The sequence below is a fragment of the Aotus nancymaae genome, unplaced genomic scaffold (assembly GCF_030222135.1).
Source record: "Aotus nancymaae isolate 86718 unplaced genomic scaffold, 86718_ANA_hifiasm-v0.15.2.pri h1tg000036l, whole genome shotgun sequence".
Taxonomy (NCBI): Eukaryota; Metazoa; Chordata; class Mammalia; order Primates; family Aotidae; genus Aotus; species Aotus nancymaae.
In genome coordinates, this window is record NW_026988450.1 from 48,069,257 (window position 1) to 48,086,683 (window position 17,427).

Here is a 17,427-nt window from a genome sequence, read left to right on the forward strand (position 1 = left end):
CTGACAATTATTTTACTTTGTGATGTTTTCACAACTAAATTGAAATATTTCTTATTAATATAACTGTGTAAATATTTGTTATTGTTATGATGACTACCTTTCTAGTCTTTTCTGTTTAAGGGAGTTATTGCCAATGTTTTGGACCGTAAAGTAGACAGCTGAAATTGTAATGTACAACAGAAAGATTTTAGAGATACAGTAGGAGATAAATCTGAAACAAGTTATTGAATTGAAGGACAAGGATTGGGAGAGTCTTGACTCTTAATAAGAGCAGCCAAATATTCAGGGAGCTGGAAGTGGCCAGATTACATGAAAGGTGGGCACGAGCAAATAGCTGAAAATATATAGCTAAAAGCCAGTTGTGTTTTTACATTTCAGACAAGCCATTGGTATCTAAATTTAAACTGCATTATATTCGGTTATCATTATGGGGGTATTGGCTTCTGTTATTTTAGAGACATTTGGGGGTCTAAAAGAAGAGTATTGTTATAAAGTAACATTGTTTAGGAAGCCTGTTATTCCTTAAAGGATCCATAGCGGGCATTTTTCTTGGGTTTTGAGTATGTTGATTTGTAACTGAAGTTCTTCTATCTTCAAGTTACCTCATTCTGTCTTACACGTAACTCTAGAAATGTAATGATTTTAGCTATGAAAAGTAATGGTTTTTAATGTGAATGGTATGATATTTATACCTAATTCCTAATGTGAGTCAGTATTAATCATACATCTTATAAAATATGTATGAGATTAACATTGTATGTTTTATTTGATGTGACATTTAAGTCTATATGGGCTAATAGATTTGTAGTTGTATTATGTAGTTAACTTTAAAAAAATCTACCCACTGAGTCATCTGGTTAAATATATGTGAGTAATAAATTTAATTAATTTTTGTTCATATGATGACTAAAGATTGAACTGTACTCCTTTGCATGAAATAATGGAAATGTATTTTTGTATAAAAGTTATTAGAAGGTGTAGATATAAAAGTTTTATTTTAATAGGCCTTTCTAGGTTCTAAAGGTAATTAAATCTTGGAAAAATCTTTCTTCTTTTTGTCTGAATAAACAAAATACATTATAAATTAAAAATGATTTTTATTACTTATAATAATGGATTCCTATATACAAAAAAAATCTCTCTGCCAGGCGCGGTGGCTCACGCCTGTAATCCCAGCACTTTGGGACGCCAAGGCGGGTGGATCATGAGGTCAGGAGTTCGAGACCAGCATGGCCAATATTGTGAAACCCCATCTCTACTAAAAATACAAAAATTAGCTGGGCATATTGGCACGCACCTGTAGTCCCAGTTATTTGGGAGGCTGAGGCAGGAGAATCGCTTGAACCCAGGAGCAGAGGTTGTAGTGAGCCGAGATCATGCCACTGCATTCCAGCCTGGGCAACAGAGCAAGACTCTGTCTCAAAAAAAAAACAAAAACCTCATATAAGAAGTGTACATATTAGATAATGACACATAGCTACAGGTGGGGCCAATATCTTATTTAGAAAACAGTGTTTGAGGAGATAAGGAATCTAGGAACTAGAATTCTGTACCATGGAGCACAGCCATAATGAATCTATTCTAGAAAAAGTTCAAAGCAGGTAATACCTACTGTTCATTTCCATCATCATTATGAAACTCTCTAGGCACCCTGTGATCATGCTATTTTAATAACGTAATTTTTAACAGACCTTCAAGATAAATTAGTAAAATGGACTTTCCTCCAAAGTCCCCCCTCAGTCAATGCACATTGTGTATAGAATCACTGAATATAAGCCAATTAGGCTTTGCAGAATAATATTCTAAGAATGACACTTTTGATTTATATTGCTTGTTATCATATTAAATAACAGGAATAAATATAGATTTAATGAATTGCTTTTTATCAGTAATATTATATGCATAGAAAAATACAAATCAGCAGGATTCTCTGTATGCAGCTGATTGGGAATTTATTTTAAGGCATTAACTACAAGCTATAAAGATGAGAGAAGAGTAATCTTAAAATATATACTCTGTTTATTCGATTGATGCTTAAAATATAAAATTCAACTTCTTTTAGGTTCTACAAATCAACAAGACTTTTCTTCAGGGAAAAGTGAAGATTTGGGAACAGGTCAGGAGAAGTCCACCAAAAGCCTTGTTATAGGTCCTCTTGATTTTCGTTTGGATAGCAGTGCGGTGCATAGGATTTTGAAAATGATTGTATGTGCCTTGGAACATGAATATGAACCATATAGCAGGCTAAAATCAGGTTTGTTTCTGGATGAATTCTGAATCTATTCCAGTTTGTTTTGAATAATTATACAATCTAACTTGTGTTGTCTTGCTAACTTTACCTTTTTAGTGTAATTTGTCTGTTTGCAAGGACTTTGATATATTTAGCTGTTTATTTGAAGAATAAACTTGTGTGTGGAAGTTGGAGAGATCAAGATTTAAAAATCATTGCACAAGTACTTTATTTGCCAGTATTTGTCAGTATTTTATTGTTACACCTTTTGATACTTTTTCTAGTGGATACTTGTAAATTATGACTTTTTTTTTTCACATTAAGGAGCCAGATATAAAGTTGGGCTCTAAACATACAAATTTAACTTTCAAGAAAACTTAGGCCCTACTGGATTAAAAAAATTTGCTGTACAACTAATTTTTTCTACATGGAGGATAGCTATGTTTGTCACTGTTTCATAAAATACAAATTCTTTTTTTTGTTGTTGTTATTTTTGAGATGAAGTCTTGCTGTGTCGCCCAGCCTGGAGTACAGTGGTGTGATCTTGGCTCACTGCAACCTCTGCCTTCTGGGTTCAAGCGATTCTCCTGCCTCAGCCTCCTGGGTAGCTGGGACTACAGGCGCGGGCCACCATGCCCAGCTAATTTTTGTCTTTTTAGTAGAGACAGGGTTCACCATGTTGGGCAGGATGGTCTCACTCTCTTGACCTAGTGATCTGCCTGCCTCAGCCTCCCAAAGTGCTGGAATTACAGGCATGAGCCACCGCAGCTGGCCACAAATTCCATTTTAAAGCAGTAAAGCAACTCTAGAGTAAAGCATAATAGTGTAATGGGGAAGTATAATATAATAATTAAGAACTGTGCCTGTGGAGTCAGACTATGGTTTAAAATTTGACCCTCACTTCTCAGTATCCTTAGGAAATGTAATTAACATCTTTGATGTTTCATTTCTCTGTCTCTATAATAAGTTTAGTTATCGTGATAGAGATGGCTAATTGTCTCCTCAATATCCATCCTTCTATTTTTCATAGTAATAGAAATTTCTATAACATAAAGACTATACATTTAAGGGGTAGTCATATGACTAGGTTCTGCCTACTGGGATGGAAGCAGAACTTTATGTGATGTTTTGGGCCATGACTTTAAAAGGAAGGCATTGTCAGAAAGTAAATATAAAGGCACAGGCTGGACCTGCCATTTTAGATCCTGAGATTAAAGCTGCATGCTGAGGATGACAGAGTAGCAAGATAAAAAGAACCTAGGTCCTCAGTATTGTGATGGTACTATGTTAGCCCTGGATCCTTTAGACTTAGATTGTTGTGTGAAAGAGAAATAAGGGCTGACCCTGGTCACTCATATCTGTAATCCCAGTACTTGCAGAGGCCAAGTTGGGAGGATTGCTTGAGCCCAGGAGTTTGAGACCAACTTGGGAAACATGGCAAGACCCTGTCTCTATAAAAAATAAAATAAAATAAAAATTAGCTGGGTGGGGTGGCTCGTGCATGTGGTCCTCGGACTGAGGAGGGAGGATTGCTTGAGCCTGAAAAGTTGAAACTACAGTGAGTTGTGATTGTGCCACTGCACTCCAACCTAAGCAACACAAGACCCTGTCTCAAAAAAGAAAGCCTCTGTTTTTGTTGAAGTTTCTATTACTTTACTTTTGTCCAAGCAACTTTACTGTTATCTTAAATGATACACTGATAGGACCTACTTCCAACGATTGTTCTGAGCACTAAATGAGACAGTTCATGTAAAAGCACACTTAACACAGTATACAGTAAGTGCTGGATGAATTCATGCATTCATTTATTGTATCTTACTTGAATGCCTCCCCTGTGCCAGACATTCTTCTGTGTGCTAGGATAGTATAAAGACAAGACATACAAAGCCTTTGCTCTTATGGAGCTTATATCCTCATGGGGTAGACAAATAATAAAAAAGTAAAAATATCATTTCAGTCATTGATAAATACTAGAGAGGAAAAATAAAAGAAAATGTGAGGAAGAGTGCTAGAAACAGAAGGAGAGGAGAACTGTTTTAGTAGGGACTTCAGGAAAGTTTTCTCTGGAGAGTTTATATGTGAGCTAACTTGTGAATGATGTAAGGGAGTGAATCATGCATATATTTGTGAAAAGAGGGTTTTATGTAGACAAGTGGAAGCGACTTGAGGTAGGAACAGTTGTGGCAGCATACAGGGATAAAAACAGGCTGGTATAGCTGAAGCATGATAAATGTTTATAAGTCATAGAGGTAGACATCAATCACCCTATCGGGTTTTAGGGACCAAGTAATATCGATTTTATTCTAAATGTGATGAGAAGTCATTAGTAAGTTTTGAATAGGGAGTTATTAACTTATTATTTTAATAGTAAATAGTAGGGTTGGAATATGTTTTCATTTAATAAAATTTAGATTTTCCTAGTCCCTACTTGTACTCATTTGTGTGCATGTATATTAAGTTCTGTACATTTTCATCACCTTTGTAGGTTTGTGTGTTTTCTACTGTGATCAAGAAAATAAACACTTCCAATACCACAAGGATTTGCCGTGTTGCTATCTTACAGCCACTCCCATTTACCTACCATGTCCCTTTCTCCTTCCTCTTTTCCAGCGGCTAGGGATAACTCCTGGAAACTTGTGTCTTCCATGTCTAAAATTCTGCCATTTCAAAAATATTAGTGAAATCATACAGTATGTAAACTTTTGAGGTTGACTTATTTTACTCAGTATAATTCTCTGGAGACTCATTCAAGTTGTTGCATGTATCAGTAGTTTGTCTTTTTTTTACTGCTGAGTAGTATTCCATTGTATACATATACTACAATTTGTTAATTCCTTCACTCATGGAAGAATATTTGGGATTACTCTAGTTTTGGGCTATTACAAGTAATGCTGCTCTGAACAGTTGTGTACTTGTTTTTGTGTGAACTTTTCTTGGGATAAATGCTTAATTGTGCAATTACTGGGTCATATGATAGTTGCATGTTTATTATTATTTTTTTAAAGAAACTGCCAAGCTGTTTTCAGGTGTGGCCATACCATTTTACATCCCCATCCAACAATGACTGTGTGATCCAGCTTCTTTACATCTTCCCCACATTTTGTTTTGTCACTGTTTTTTATTTTAACATTCTGATAGATGTGTAGTTTTAATTAGTAATCTGGCATCTCATTGCGATTTTAAAGTCATTCCTTATTGGCTAATGATGTTGAACATCTTTTTCTATGCTTATTTGCCATTTTTATTTCTTCAGTGAACTTCATATGTCTTTTGCCCATTTTTAAAATTGGATTTATCTAAAAGTTTTAATGTTTTTCATTTTATACTCAAGTATGTCATCATTTTGAATTAATTTTTTACCTAAGGAATGAGGTTTAGATAGGGGTTTATTTATATATCTTTGAATGTTCAGTTGCACCAGCACCATTTGTTGAAAAGACCATTTTTTCTTTATTGAACTAGTTTTGTACCTTTGTCAAAAATCAATTGAGCATATTTGTGTGGGTCTGTTTCTGAGTCCTCTAGTTTGTTTTCTATTAGTAGACCTACGGTCTTTCCCACTGTCAATACCATGCAAATTACTATAACTCTGTAGTAAACCTTTATATTGGAAGGAGAAGTTACGAATTTCGGTTGTGAGGGAACATTTGCTTAGGTTAGAAATAACCTCATTATAACTTTTATTTACATATATCTCTAATGGGATATTGGCTTCGCTGTTTAGTTTTGTTTTTGTTTTGAGATGAGGTCTTGCTTTGTCACTTAGGCTGGAATACAGTTGTGTGATCATGGCTCACTGTAGCCTTAATATCCTAAAATCAAGTGAGTCTCCTGCCTCAGCCTCCTGAGTGGCCCAGACCATAGGTGTGCATCTCTACATCCAGCTAAGTTTTTTTTTTTTTTTTTGGTAGAGATGAAGTCTCAACTATGTTGCCTAGTCTTATCTTGAACTCCTGGGCTCAAACAATCCTACTTTGGCCTCCTGAAGAGCTGGGATTACAGGCATGAGCCATTGTGTTGGCCCTTGACTCTTTTAATATATATCTGTTGGCATTTATTTATTTTTCTCATGTAAAAATCTAAGGTGGTCAGTATTCCAGGGAAACTCTGTTTTATGAGATTGTCTTAGACCCAGATTCCTTCTCTTTGGTTGTTCTGCCAACCCCTGAGATATACCATATATACATGGTCAGTTTAGGTCACCATTATAGTGTGTAATTTTAATCAGGAGGAAGGGGGAGCAAGAGCATAATGGTAGGTATGTAGACTATGTGTCTGTCTGTCTATCTCTCTGTCTGTGTATCTATCTATCTGTGATGTAGTCTTGCTCTGTTGCTCAAGCTGGAGTGCAGTGGCGTGATCTCGGCTCTCTGCAACCTCTGTCTCTCAGATTCAAGTGGTTCTGCTGCCTTAGCCTCCCAAGTAGCTGGGATTACAGGCGCCTGCCACTATACCCGGCTAATTTTTGTATTTTTAGTACAGACGGGGTTTTGCCATGTTGTCCAGGCTGGTCTCAAACTCCTGACCTCAGGTGATCCACCCACCTTGGCCTCCCAAAGTGCAGGGATTACAGGCGTGAGCCACCGTAGTGTCATTTTAAGGACACAGTGGTTGGTGTACAGTGGACACTAACCACTGTAGTCTCATTTTAAGGACATGGCACTCTTATCCCATCGACCAAAATAGTGACATGTCCCTACACCTAACTAGAAGGTAATCTCTAGGAAGAGTCCATATACCTCACTTGAATTCAGAGGGTTTTATTGCTAAATGAAAGAAGGAGTAAATGAATACTCTTGAGCAATTAGCAATCTCTGCCACAGTAGACGTATCATGTATGTGTGTGTATAATCTTTATTTGAAGTTCTGAAGTGGTGTAGCATTTCAAAAATGTGATGTATATAAAGAACCTTCTAGCTGACATTAATATGCATGCAATCCTCACTTGCTGTGATAGCTTGGGAGTATAAAAAGACCATGCAAAGTGATTTTTATCAATGTGAAGAATTAAATTGTTCCACAACCTTTAGAAATTCTTGTCAAAACATTAAACATTCTCTTACTGTTTGTTATAAATGTATAGAGAAATGAAAAAATATTAAAAGGAATATTAAAAATTAAGGCATTTTTTTTTTTTAATAAACGTAAGAATTGTTCAAACAGTTTTTGTCTCCTTCTTGTATGACTTACAATATGGCATGGCTTTCCTGTGCTACCTTAGTAAATTTACATACTCCTTTCTATGTTTGGATAAGATTCTAACATTTTATTCTACACAATCTATGGGGGATTTCTCTGTTGCCCAGGCTGGAGTGCAGTGGTGTGATCTCGACTCAGTTCTACCTCCATCTCCCAGTTCAACCTCTGCCTCCTAATTCAACCTCCGCCTCCCAGGTTCAAACATTTCTCCGGCCTCAGCCTCCTAAGTAGCTGGGATTACAGGCGTGTACCACCATGCCTGGCTAAGTTTTGTGTTTTTTAGTAGTGAGGTGGTATTGCCATGTTGGCCAGACTTGTCTCGAACTTCTGACCTCAGGTCATCTGCCCACCTTGGCTTCCCAAAGCCAAGGGCTTACAGGCGTAAGCCACTGTGCCCGGCCAAATTTTGCAAACTTAGCCACATCTATGTAACTAACTGTTAAAGAAATAGAAACTTAACAGCACTTCAGAAGTATCCATTGTGTCCTCTTCTGGTTACTACTCTGACCTCAGGAGTAACCTATTGGCTGGGCGTGGTGTCTCACTTTAAAGAATTTTGCTGATCTTTGCTCTGTTTGCTTACTCTGTGCTTAGTATTCTCCAGTCTTTTTCATTTTAGCCATTTCAATGGGTATGTAGTGCTATCACATTGTGACTTTATTTGCAACTACCTGATGTCTAGTTATGTCGACCAGCTTTTGGTATCATTTTTGACTGTTAGATAGGTGGTCAAGTCTTTTGCTTATTCAAGTCTTTTTTTGCCCATTTATTTATTGATTGTCTTTTTTTATAAGACAAATAATATTTTAATGTGAAATGATAGAAAACTACAATCTCAGAATAAAGGACAGTCTTCAACAGGAAAGATATATATATGATAAATATAGTTTCATGAGAAATGATAGAAAACCACAATCTCATCTCAGAATAAAGGTTGATTGTCTATTTCTTTCTTTTTTTGGGGGGGGGGGATGGAGTTTTGCTCCTGTTGCCCAGGCTGGGGTGCAATGGCATGATCTTGGCTCACTGCAACCTCTGCCTGCCGGGTTCAAGAGATTTTCCTGCCTCAGCTCCCAAATAGCTGGGATTATAGGCATCTGCCACCACGGCTAATTTTTGTATTTTTAGTAAAGATGGGGTTTCACCATGTTGGCCAGGCTGATTTCGAACTTCTGACCTCAGGTGATCCACCTGCCTCAGCCTCCCAAAGTGCTGGGATTACAGGCATGAGATTGTTTATTTCTTAACATTTTTTAGGAGTTTTTTTTTTTTTTTTTTTTTTTTAAATATGCTGTAGATACAAGTCCCTCATGGAGCTGGATCTTCCCCCACCCTGTCTATCTGTGGCAAATATTTTCTCTTAGTCTGTATATTGCCTTTACATTCTCTCAATGGTATCTTAATGACCAAAAGCTGTTATTCTTTTAAAGAAAGAAATTGGGGATTTCTTAGAGATATATTAAAAAACTGGTAAATTTTTATCTAACAAATACATTTACATTCTAGAATAGAGTAACTTATATTTGTAAAAAGTACATTTGTTATTGTTTTATAGCTGCTTCATTGTTGAAAAACAGGATTTGACCTTATAATTTAGAGATCTAATTAATTCATTTTTCAGTCGTTTAAGAAAATTATTTAAAAATATTCTTTACTAAATTTTTATCATTTTAATTTTAGATATTAAAGATGAAAATGAAGCAATATTGAATCCTGAAGAGGTGGCTTTTCTAGAGGAATATATTCCTACTCGACATACAAGTGTTACTCTCCTCAAATGTACTTGCACAATTTCCATGGCTGAATTCAACTTGCTGGACCATTTACTACCTGTCATTATGGGAGAAAAGGTATATTTTGTGATTCACTACACTTTTTCCCCTCTTATATGGATTTTTTTTGGTCATTTAATAAAAGAATATCTGCAGCTGGGCACAGTGGCTTAAGCCTGTAATACTGGCAACTCAGGAGGCTGGGGCAGGATTCATACTTGAGGCTAAGACTTTCAGGCCAACCTAGGCAACATAGCAAGACCCTGTCTCTAAAATTTAAAAAAAAAAAATTAGGCACTGTGGCACATGTCTGTAGTCCTGACTCTTCAGGAGGCTGAGGTGGGAGGATTGCTTGAGCTCAGAAGTTTGAGGCTGCAGTAAACTATGATCACACCACTGCATGTCAGCCTGGGTGTCAGAGTGAGACCCTGTCTCAATTAAAAAAAAAAAGAAAAAGATAAAAGAATCTGCTTATATAGTTATCCATAATGAAGTAAAAGCAATGTAAAAATTTTTATGAACTAAAAATTAACCATGATGATTTTTAAAATGTAATTTTAAATTTATAGTTTTAATAAAATAAACTTAAGCTGAGAGTGTTTAAAAAATGTTGAAGAATATGGGCCTAGAAGTCAGACCATATACTAGCTATAATGCCATGGACAATTACTTTATATCTCTAAGCCTTGTTTTCCTTTTCATTCCGTATAATGATCAGGGGTCCCCAACCCCTGGGATGTTGACCAGTTACTGGTCAGTTGCCTGTTAGGAACTGGATTGTAAAGAAGGAGGTGAATGGAGAGTGAGGGAGCATTACCACCTGAGTTCTGCCTCCTGTGAGATCAGCGACGGCATTAGAGTCTCATGGGAGCACTAACTCTATTGTGAACTGTGCATGCAAGGGATCTAGGTTGTGCACTCCTTATGAGAATCAAATGCCTGATGATTTGAGGTGGAATAGTTTCATTCTGAAACCATACCCCTTCCCCTGGCTCTGTAGAAAAATTATCCTCTATGAAACTAATACCTGATGCCAAAAAGGTTGGGGTCTGCTGACAGTGATGGTCATAGAAATAAAGGTGTCCTAACTTTAAAGAAGAAGATATGGCAGGGATTAACTATATGCATTAACTTTTTATTTATTTATTTTTTTTTTTATTTTTCTGAGATGAAGTCTCACACTGTCGCCCAGGCTGGAGTGTAGTGTTGGGATCTTGGCTCACTGCAACCTCTGTCTCCTGGGTTGAACCAATTCTCTGCCTCAGCCTCCCAAGTAGCCTCCAAGTAGGCGCCTGCTGCCATGCCCAGATAATTTTTGTATTTGTAGTTGAGATGGGGTTTACCATCTTGGCCAGGCTGATCTTGAGCTTCTGACCTTGTGATCAACCCACCACAGCCTCCCAAAGTGCTGGGATTACGGGCTTGAGCCACCACACCCAGCTGCATTAACATTATTTTTGCTCCCTATTGGCCACTCATAATTAAGTACTGTAGTGTATTATGGATTAAGAGACCATGTAGAGAAAATTTCACTGGAGACAATTAAAGTATGTCTGCACTTGGTCACTTTGTTTTTGCTATCATCTAATTTTTTAAATAGCATTTTTTAGAGCAGTTTTAGATTCACAGAGTGGAGTGAAATGTACAGAGATTTGTCATAAACTCAACCCCCATATACATAGCTTACCCCATTGTCAGCATCCCTCAACAGAGTAGTATGTTTGTTATAATTGAACCTATCTTGACACATCATTTTCTTTTTCTTTTTTTTTTTTCAAGTGTCATATCAGTACTTTGTTCTGGTTCTTAACTTACCCAGCTTTGATAACCTAGCCAAGTCTCTTTCTCTCTTTTTTTTTTAATTGCATTTTAGGTTTTGGGGTACATGTGAAAAACATGCAAGATTGTTGCATAGGTGCATACGTGGCAGTGTGATTTGCTGCCTTCCTTCCCTTCACCTATATGTGGCATTTCTCCCCATGCTATCTCTCCCCAACTCCCCACCCCCCGCTGTCCCCCCCACTCCCCACCAACAGACCCCAGTGTATAGTGCTCCCCTCCCTGTGTCCATGTGTTCCCATTGTTCAACACCCGTCTATGAGTGAGAACATGCAATGTTTGATTTTGTGTTCTTGTTGACACATATTTTCACCTGAAGTCCACAGTTTACATTAGGGTTCACTCTTGGTGTTTTATGTTCTATGACTATTGACAAATGTATAATTTTCTACTATAACAGTATCACATAGAGTAGTTTCAATTCTCCCCAAATTTTTTGTGCTCTGCCTATTCATCCCCCACTTCCCTAACCACTGGCAACCACTGATCTTTTTATTGTCTCCATAGTTTTGCCTTTTCTAGACTGTCATATAGTTTGAATCATATAGTATGTAACCTTTTGACATTGGTTTCTTTCACTTAGTAGTATGGATTTAAGGTTCCTCTTTGGCTTTTCATGGCTTGATAGCTGATTTCTTCTTTGCACTTACTAATATTCCATTATGGATGTACCACAATTTACTTATCCATTCACCTGCTGAAGGGCATCTTGGTTGCTTTCAAGTTTTGAGAGTTATGAGTAAAACAGTCACATACATCCACATACAAGTTTTGGTATGGGCATGTTTTCAGCTGCTTTGGGTAAATACCAAGGAATGTGATTGATGGATTGTATGCTAAAACTATGTTTAGTTTTGTGAGAAGCTGCCAAGTTGTCTTCCAAAGTGGCTGTGTGATTTTGCATCCCTGCCAGCAATGAATATGTTGCTCCACATCCCTACCAACATTTGATGTCAGGACTTTGATTCTTTGCCATTCTAAGAGATGTGAAGTGTTGTCTCATTGTTTACTTTGATGACATAGGGTGTGGACCATCTTTTCATATGCTTATTTGCCATCTGTATATCTTCTTTGGTGAGGTATCTCTTCAGATCTGTTGCCTGTTTTTTTTTTTTTTTTCAATAGAGTTGTTTGTTTTCCTAATATTGAATTTTAAGAGTTCCTTGTATATTCTGGGTAACAGTCCTTTATCAGATAAGTCTTTTGCAAATATTTTCCCCCAATCTGTGGCTTGTCTTTTAATTTTCTTGTATTTTGCAGAGCAGAAATTCTAAACTTTTAATGAAGTCCAGCGTATCAATTCTTTGTTTTATAGATTGTGCCTTTGGTGTTATATCTAAAGGTCATCACTATACTCAGGGTCATCAGCTTGTATCTTTTAAGAATTGGTCCATCTTATGTAGGTTATTAAATTTGTAGGCATAGAGTTGTTTATAGTATTTTAAAAATTATCATTTTAGTGTCCTTGGGATTTGTAACAGCATGCCTCTTTCATTTTGACATTAGCAATGTGTATCCTCTTACTCTTTTTCTTAGCTTGGCTAGAGAGGCTTACTGGTTATTATTGAGCTAGCTGTTGGTTTTGTTTATTTTCTCTGTTGATTTCCTATTTTCAATTTCATTGATTTCTTTTTTTTTTTTTTTTTTTTTGAGACGGAGTTTCGCTCTTGTTACCCAGGCTGGAGCGCAATGGCGCGATCTCGGCTCACCGCAATCTCCGCCTCCTGGGTTCAGGCAATTCTCCTGCCTCAGCCTCCTGAGTAGCTGGGATTACAGGCACGCGCCACCGTGCCCAGCTAGTTTTTTGTATTAGTAGAGACGGGGTTTCACCATGTTGACCAGGATGGTCTCGATCTCTTGACCTCGTGATCCACCCGCCTCGGCCTCCCAAAGTGCTGGGATTACAGGCTTGAGCCACCGAATTTCATTGATTTCTGTTTTAATTCTTTTCTTCTTATTTTGGATTTATCTAATTTCCTGAGGTGTAAGCTTAGGTTTTCCTTTTTTTGTAATATATACACCCAATACTATAAAATTCTCTCTAAGCATTGCTTTCACTGCATGCTCCAAATTTTGATAAGTTGTATTTTCACTCTCATTTAATTCAAATTAATTTTTATTTTTTTAAATTGCATTTTAGGTTTTGGGGTACCTGTGAAGAACATGTAAGATTGTTGCATAGGTACACATGTGGCAGTGTGATTTACTGCATTCCTCCCCTTCACCTATATCTGGCATTTCTCCCCATACTGTCTCTCCCCAACTCCCCACCCACCACTGTCCCTCCCCTATTTCCCCCCAACAGACCCCAGTGTGTAGTGCTTCCCTCCCTGTGTCCATGTGTTCTCATTGTTCAACACCCGCCTATGAGTGAGAACATGCAGTGTTTGATTTTCTGTTCTCGTGTCAGTTTGCTGAGAATGATGGTTTCCAGGTTCATCCATGTCTCTACAAAGGACGCAAACTCATCGTTTTTGATGGCTGCATAATATTCCATGGTGTATATGTGCCACATTTTCCCTGTCCAGTCTATCATCGATGGGCCTTTGGGTTGGTTCCAGGTCTTTGCTATTGTAAACAGTGCTGCAATGAACATTCGTGTGCATGTGTCCTTATAGTAGAACGATTTATAATCCTTTGGATATATACCCAGTAATGGGATTGCTGGGTCAAATGGAATTTCTATTTCGAGGTCCTTGAGGAATCGCCACACTGTCTTCCACAATGGTTGAACTGATTTACACTCCCACCAACAGTGTAAAAGTGTTCCTATTTCTCCACATCCTCTCCAGCATCTGTTGTCTCCAGATTTTTTAATGATCGCCATGCTAACTGGCATGAGGTGGTATCCCAATGTAGTTTTGATTCGCATTTCTCTAATGACCAGTGATGATGAGCATTTTTTCATATGTTTGTTGGCCTCATGTATGTCTTCTTTTGTAAAGTGTCTGTTCATATCCTTTGCCCACTTTTGAATGGGCTTGTTTGTTTTTTTCTTGTAAATCTGTTTTAGTTCTTTATAAATTCTGGATATCAGCCCTTTGTCAGATGGGTAAAGTGCAAAAATTTTTTCCCATTCTGTTGGTTGCCAATTCACTCTAATGACTGTTTCTTTCACCGTGCAGAAGCTGTGGAGTTTGATTAGGTCCCTTTTGTCTATTTTGGCTTTTGTTGCCAATGGTTTTGGTGTTTTGGTCATGAAGTCCTTGCCTACGCCTATGTCCTGAATAGTTTTGCCTAGATTTTCTTCTATGGTTTTTATGGTGTTAGGTCTTACGTTTAAGTCTTTAATCAATCTGGAGTCAATTTTAGTGTAAGGTGTCAGGAAGGGGTCCAGTTTCTGCTTTCTGTAGACTGCTAACCAGTTTTCCGTACACCATTTATTAAACAGGGATTCCTTTCCCCATAGCTTGTTTTTATCAGGTTTGTCAAAGATCGATGGTTGTAGATATGTTGTGTTGCCTCTGAGGCCTGTGTTCTGTTCCATTGGAACAAATGTATAATTGACATTTGTCAATATCTCTGTTTTGGTACCAGTAGCATGCTGTTTAGATTACTGTAGCCTTGTAGTATAGTTTGAAGTCCGGTAGTGTGATGCCTCCGCTTTGTTCTTTTTGCTTAGAACTGACTTGGCTATGCGGGCTCTCTTTTGGTTCCATATGAAGTTTAAGGTGGTTTTTTCCAGTTCTGTGAAGAAGGTTATTGGTAGCTTGATGGGGATAGCGTTGAATCTGTAAATTACTTTAAGCAGTATGGCCATTTTCACGATATTTATTCTTCCTAACCATGAACGTGGAATGTTTCTCCATCTGTTTGTGTCCTCTCTTTTCGTTGAGTAGTGGTTTGTAGTTCTCCTTGAAGAGGTCCTTTACATTCCTTGTTAGTTGTATTCCTAGATATTTTATTCTCTTTGTAGCAGTTGTGAATGGCAGTTTGTTCTTGATTTGGCTCTCTTTAAGTCTGTTATTGGTGTATAGGAATGCTTGTGATTTTTACACATTGATTTTGTATCCTGAGATTTTGCTGAAGTTGCTTATCAGTTTCAGGAGATTTTGGACTGAGACGATGGGGTCTTCTAGATATACAATCATGTCATCTGTAAATAGAGACAATTTGACTTCCTCTTTTCCTATTTGAATACCTTTTATTTCTTTTTCTTGCTTGATTGCTCTGGCTAGAACTTCCAGTACTATATTGAATAGGAGTGGTGAGAGAAGGCATCCTTGTCTAGTGCCAGATTTCAAAGGGATTCCTTCCAGTTTTTGCCCATTCAGTATGATATTGGCTGTTGGTTTGTTGTAAATAGCTTTTATTATTTTGAGATACATTCCGTCAATACCTAGTTTACTGAGGGTTTTTAGCATAAAGGGTTGTTGAATATTGTCAAAGGCCTTCTGCACATTTATTGAGATAATCATGTGGTTTTTGTCTTTGGTTCTGTTTATGCGGTGAATTACATTTATAGACTTGTGTATGTTGAACCAGCCTTGCATCCCCGGGATGAATCCTACTTGATCATGGTGGATAAGCTTTTTGATGTGCTGTTGGAATCAGCTTGCCAGTATTTTATTGATTTTTGCATCTATGTTCATCATGGATATTGGCCTGAAGTTTTCTGTTCTTATTGAGTCTCTGCTGGGTTTTCGTATCAGGATGATGTTGGTCTCATAAAATGATTTGGGAAGGATTCCCTCTTTTTGGATTATTTTGAGTAGTTTCAGAAGGAATGGTACCAGCTCCTCTTTGTATGTCTGGTAGAATTCGGCTGTGAACCCATCTGGACCTGGGCTCTTTTTGGGTGATAGGCTCTTAATTACGGCCTCAACTTCAGACCTTGTTATTGGTCTATTCAGGGTTTCGACTTCTTCCTGGTTTAGCCTTGGGAGGACACAAGTGTCCAGGAATTTATCCATTTCTTCCAGGTTTCCTAGTTGATGTGCATAGAGTTGTTTGTAATAATCTCTGATGATGGTTTGAATTTCTGTGGAGTCTGTGGTGATATCCCCTTTATCGTTTTTATTGCATCTTTTTGGTTATTCTCTCTTTTCTTTTTTATTAATCTGGCTAGTGGTCTGTGTATTTTGTTGATCTTTTCAAAAAACCAGCTCCTGGATTTATTGATTTTTTTGAAGGATTTTTTTGGTCTCCATCTCCTTCAGTTCTGCTTTGACCTTAGTTATTTCCTGTCTTCTGCAACGTTTTGAGTTTTTTTGATCTTGCTCTTCTCGCTCTTTCAATTTTGACGATAGGGTGTCAATTTTAGATCTCTCCTTGCTTCTCATGTGGGCACTTATTGCTATATATTTTCCTCTAGAAACTGCTTTAAATGTGTCCCAGAGATTCTGGTATGTTGTGTCTTCGTTCTCATTGGTTTTGAAGAACATCTTTATTTCTGCCTTCATTTCATTTTTTATCCAGTCAACATTCAAGAGCCAGTTGTTCAGTTTCCATGAAGCTGTGCAGTTCTGAGTTAGTTTCTGAATTCTGAGTTCTAACTTGATTGCACTGTGGTCTGAGAGACTGTTTGTTATGATTTCTGTTCTTTTGCATTTGCTGAGGAGTGATTTACTTCTAATTATGTGGTTAATTTTAGAGTAGGTGTGATGTGATGCTGAGGAGAATGTATATTCTGTGGATTTTGGGTGGAGAGTTCTGCAAATGTCTATTTGGTTTGCTTGGTCCAGGTCTGAGTTCAAGTCCTGAATATCCTTGTTAATTTTCTGTCTGGTTGATCTGTCTAGTATTGACAATGGGGTGTTAAAGTCTCCCACTATTATTGTGTGGGAGTGTAAGTCTTTTTGTAAGTCATTAAGAACTTGCCTTATGTATCTGGGTGCTCCTGTATTGGGTGTGTATATATTTAGGATCCTTACCTCTTTTGTTGCATTCATGATTTTACCATTATGTAATGTCCTTGTCTCTCTTGATCTTTGTTGCTTTAAAGTCTATTTTATCAGAGATGAGAATTGCAACTCCTGCTTTTTTTTGCTCTCCATTTGCTTGGTAAATCTTCCTCCATCCCTTTATTTTGAGCCTTTGTGTATCCTTGCATGTGAGATGGGTTTCCTGGATACAGCACACCAATGAGTTTTGACTTTTTATGTAATTTGCCAGTCTGTGTCTTTTGATTGGGGCATTTAGTCCATTTACATTTAGGGTTAATATTGTTATGTTTGAATTTGATACTGCCATTTTGATGCTAGCTGGCAGTTTTGTCCATTAGTTGATGCAGATTCTTCATTGTGTTGATGCTCTTTACCATTTGGTATGTTTTTGGCATGGCTGGTACTGGTTGTTCCTTTCTATGTGTAGTGCCTCTTTCAGGATCTCTTGTAAAGCAGGCCTGGTGGTGATGAAATCTCTGAGTACTTGCTTGTTCACAAAGGA

The 17,427-nt window shown here is 37.5% G+C and overlaps 1 protein-coding gene across 7 annotated transcripts in view; it reads left to right on the forward strand.

The window, feature by feature from the left end:
• VPS13B (vacuolar protein sorting 13 homolog B) overlaps window positions 1–17,427 on the forward strand; it is an 839,649-nt gene that overhangs the window by 95,186 nt on the left and 727,036 nt on the right. For all 7 annotated transcript variants that reach the window (XM_064384451.1, XM_012455820.2, XM_021675751.2 and 4 more), the window contains exons 13-14: window positions 2,063–2,254; window positions 9,110–9,279. In XM_064384451.1, coding sequence (XP_064240521.1) covers window positions 2,063–2,254; window positions 9,110–9,279 — 362 coding nt within the window. The remainder of the gene's footprint in view (window positions 1–2,062; window positions 2,255–9,109; window positions 9,280–17,427) is intronic.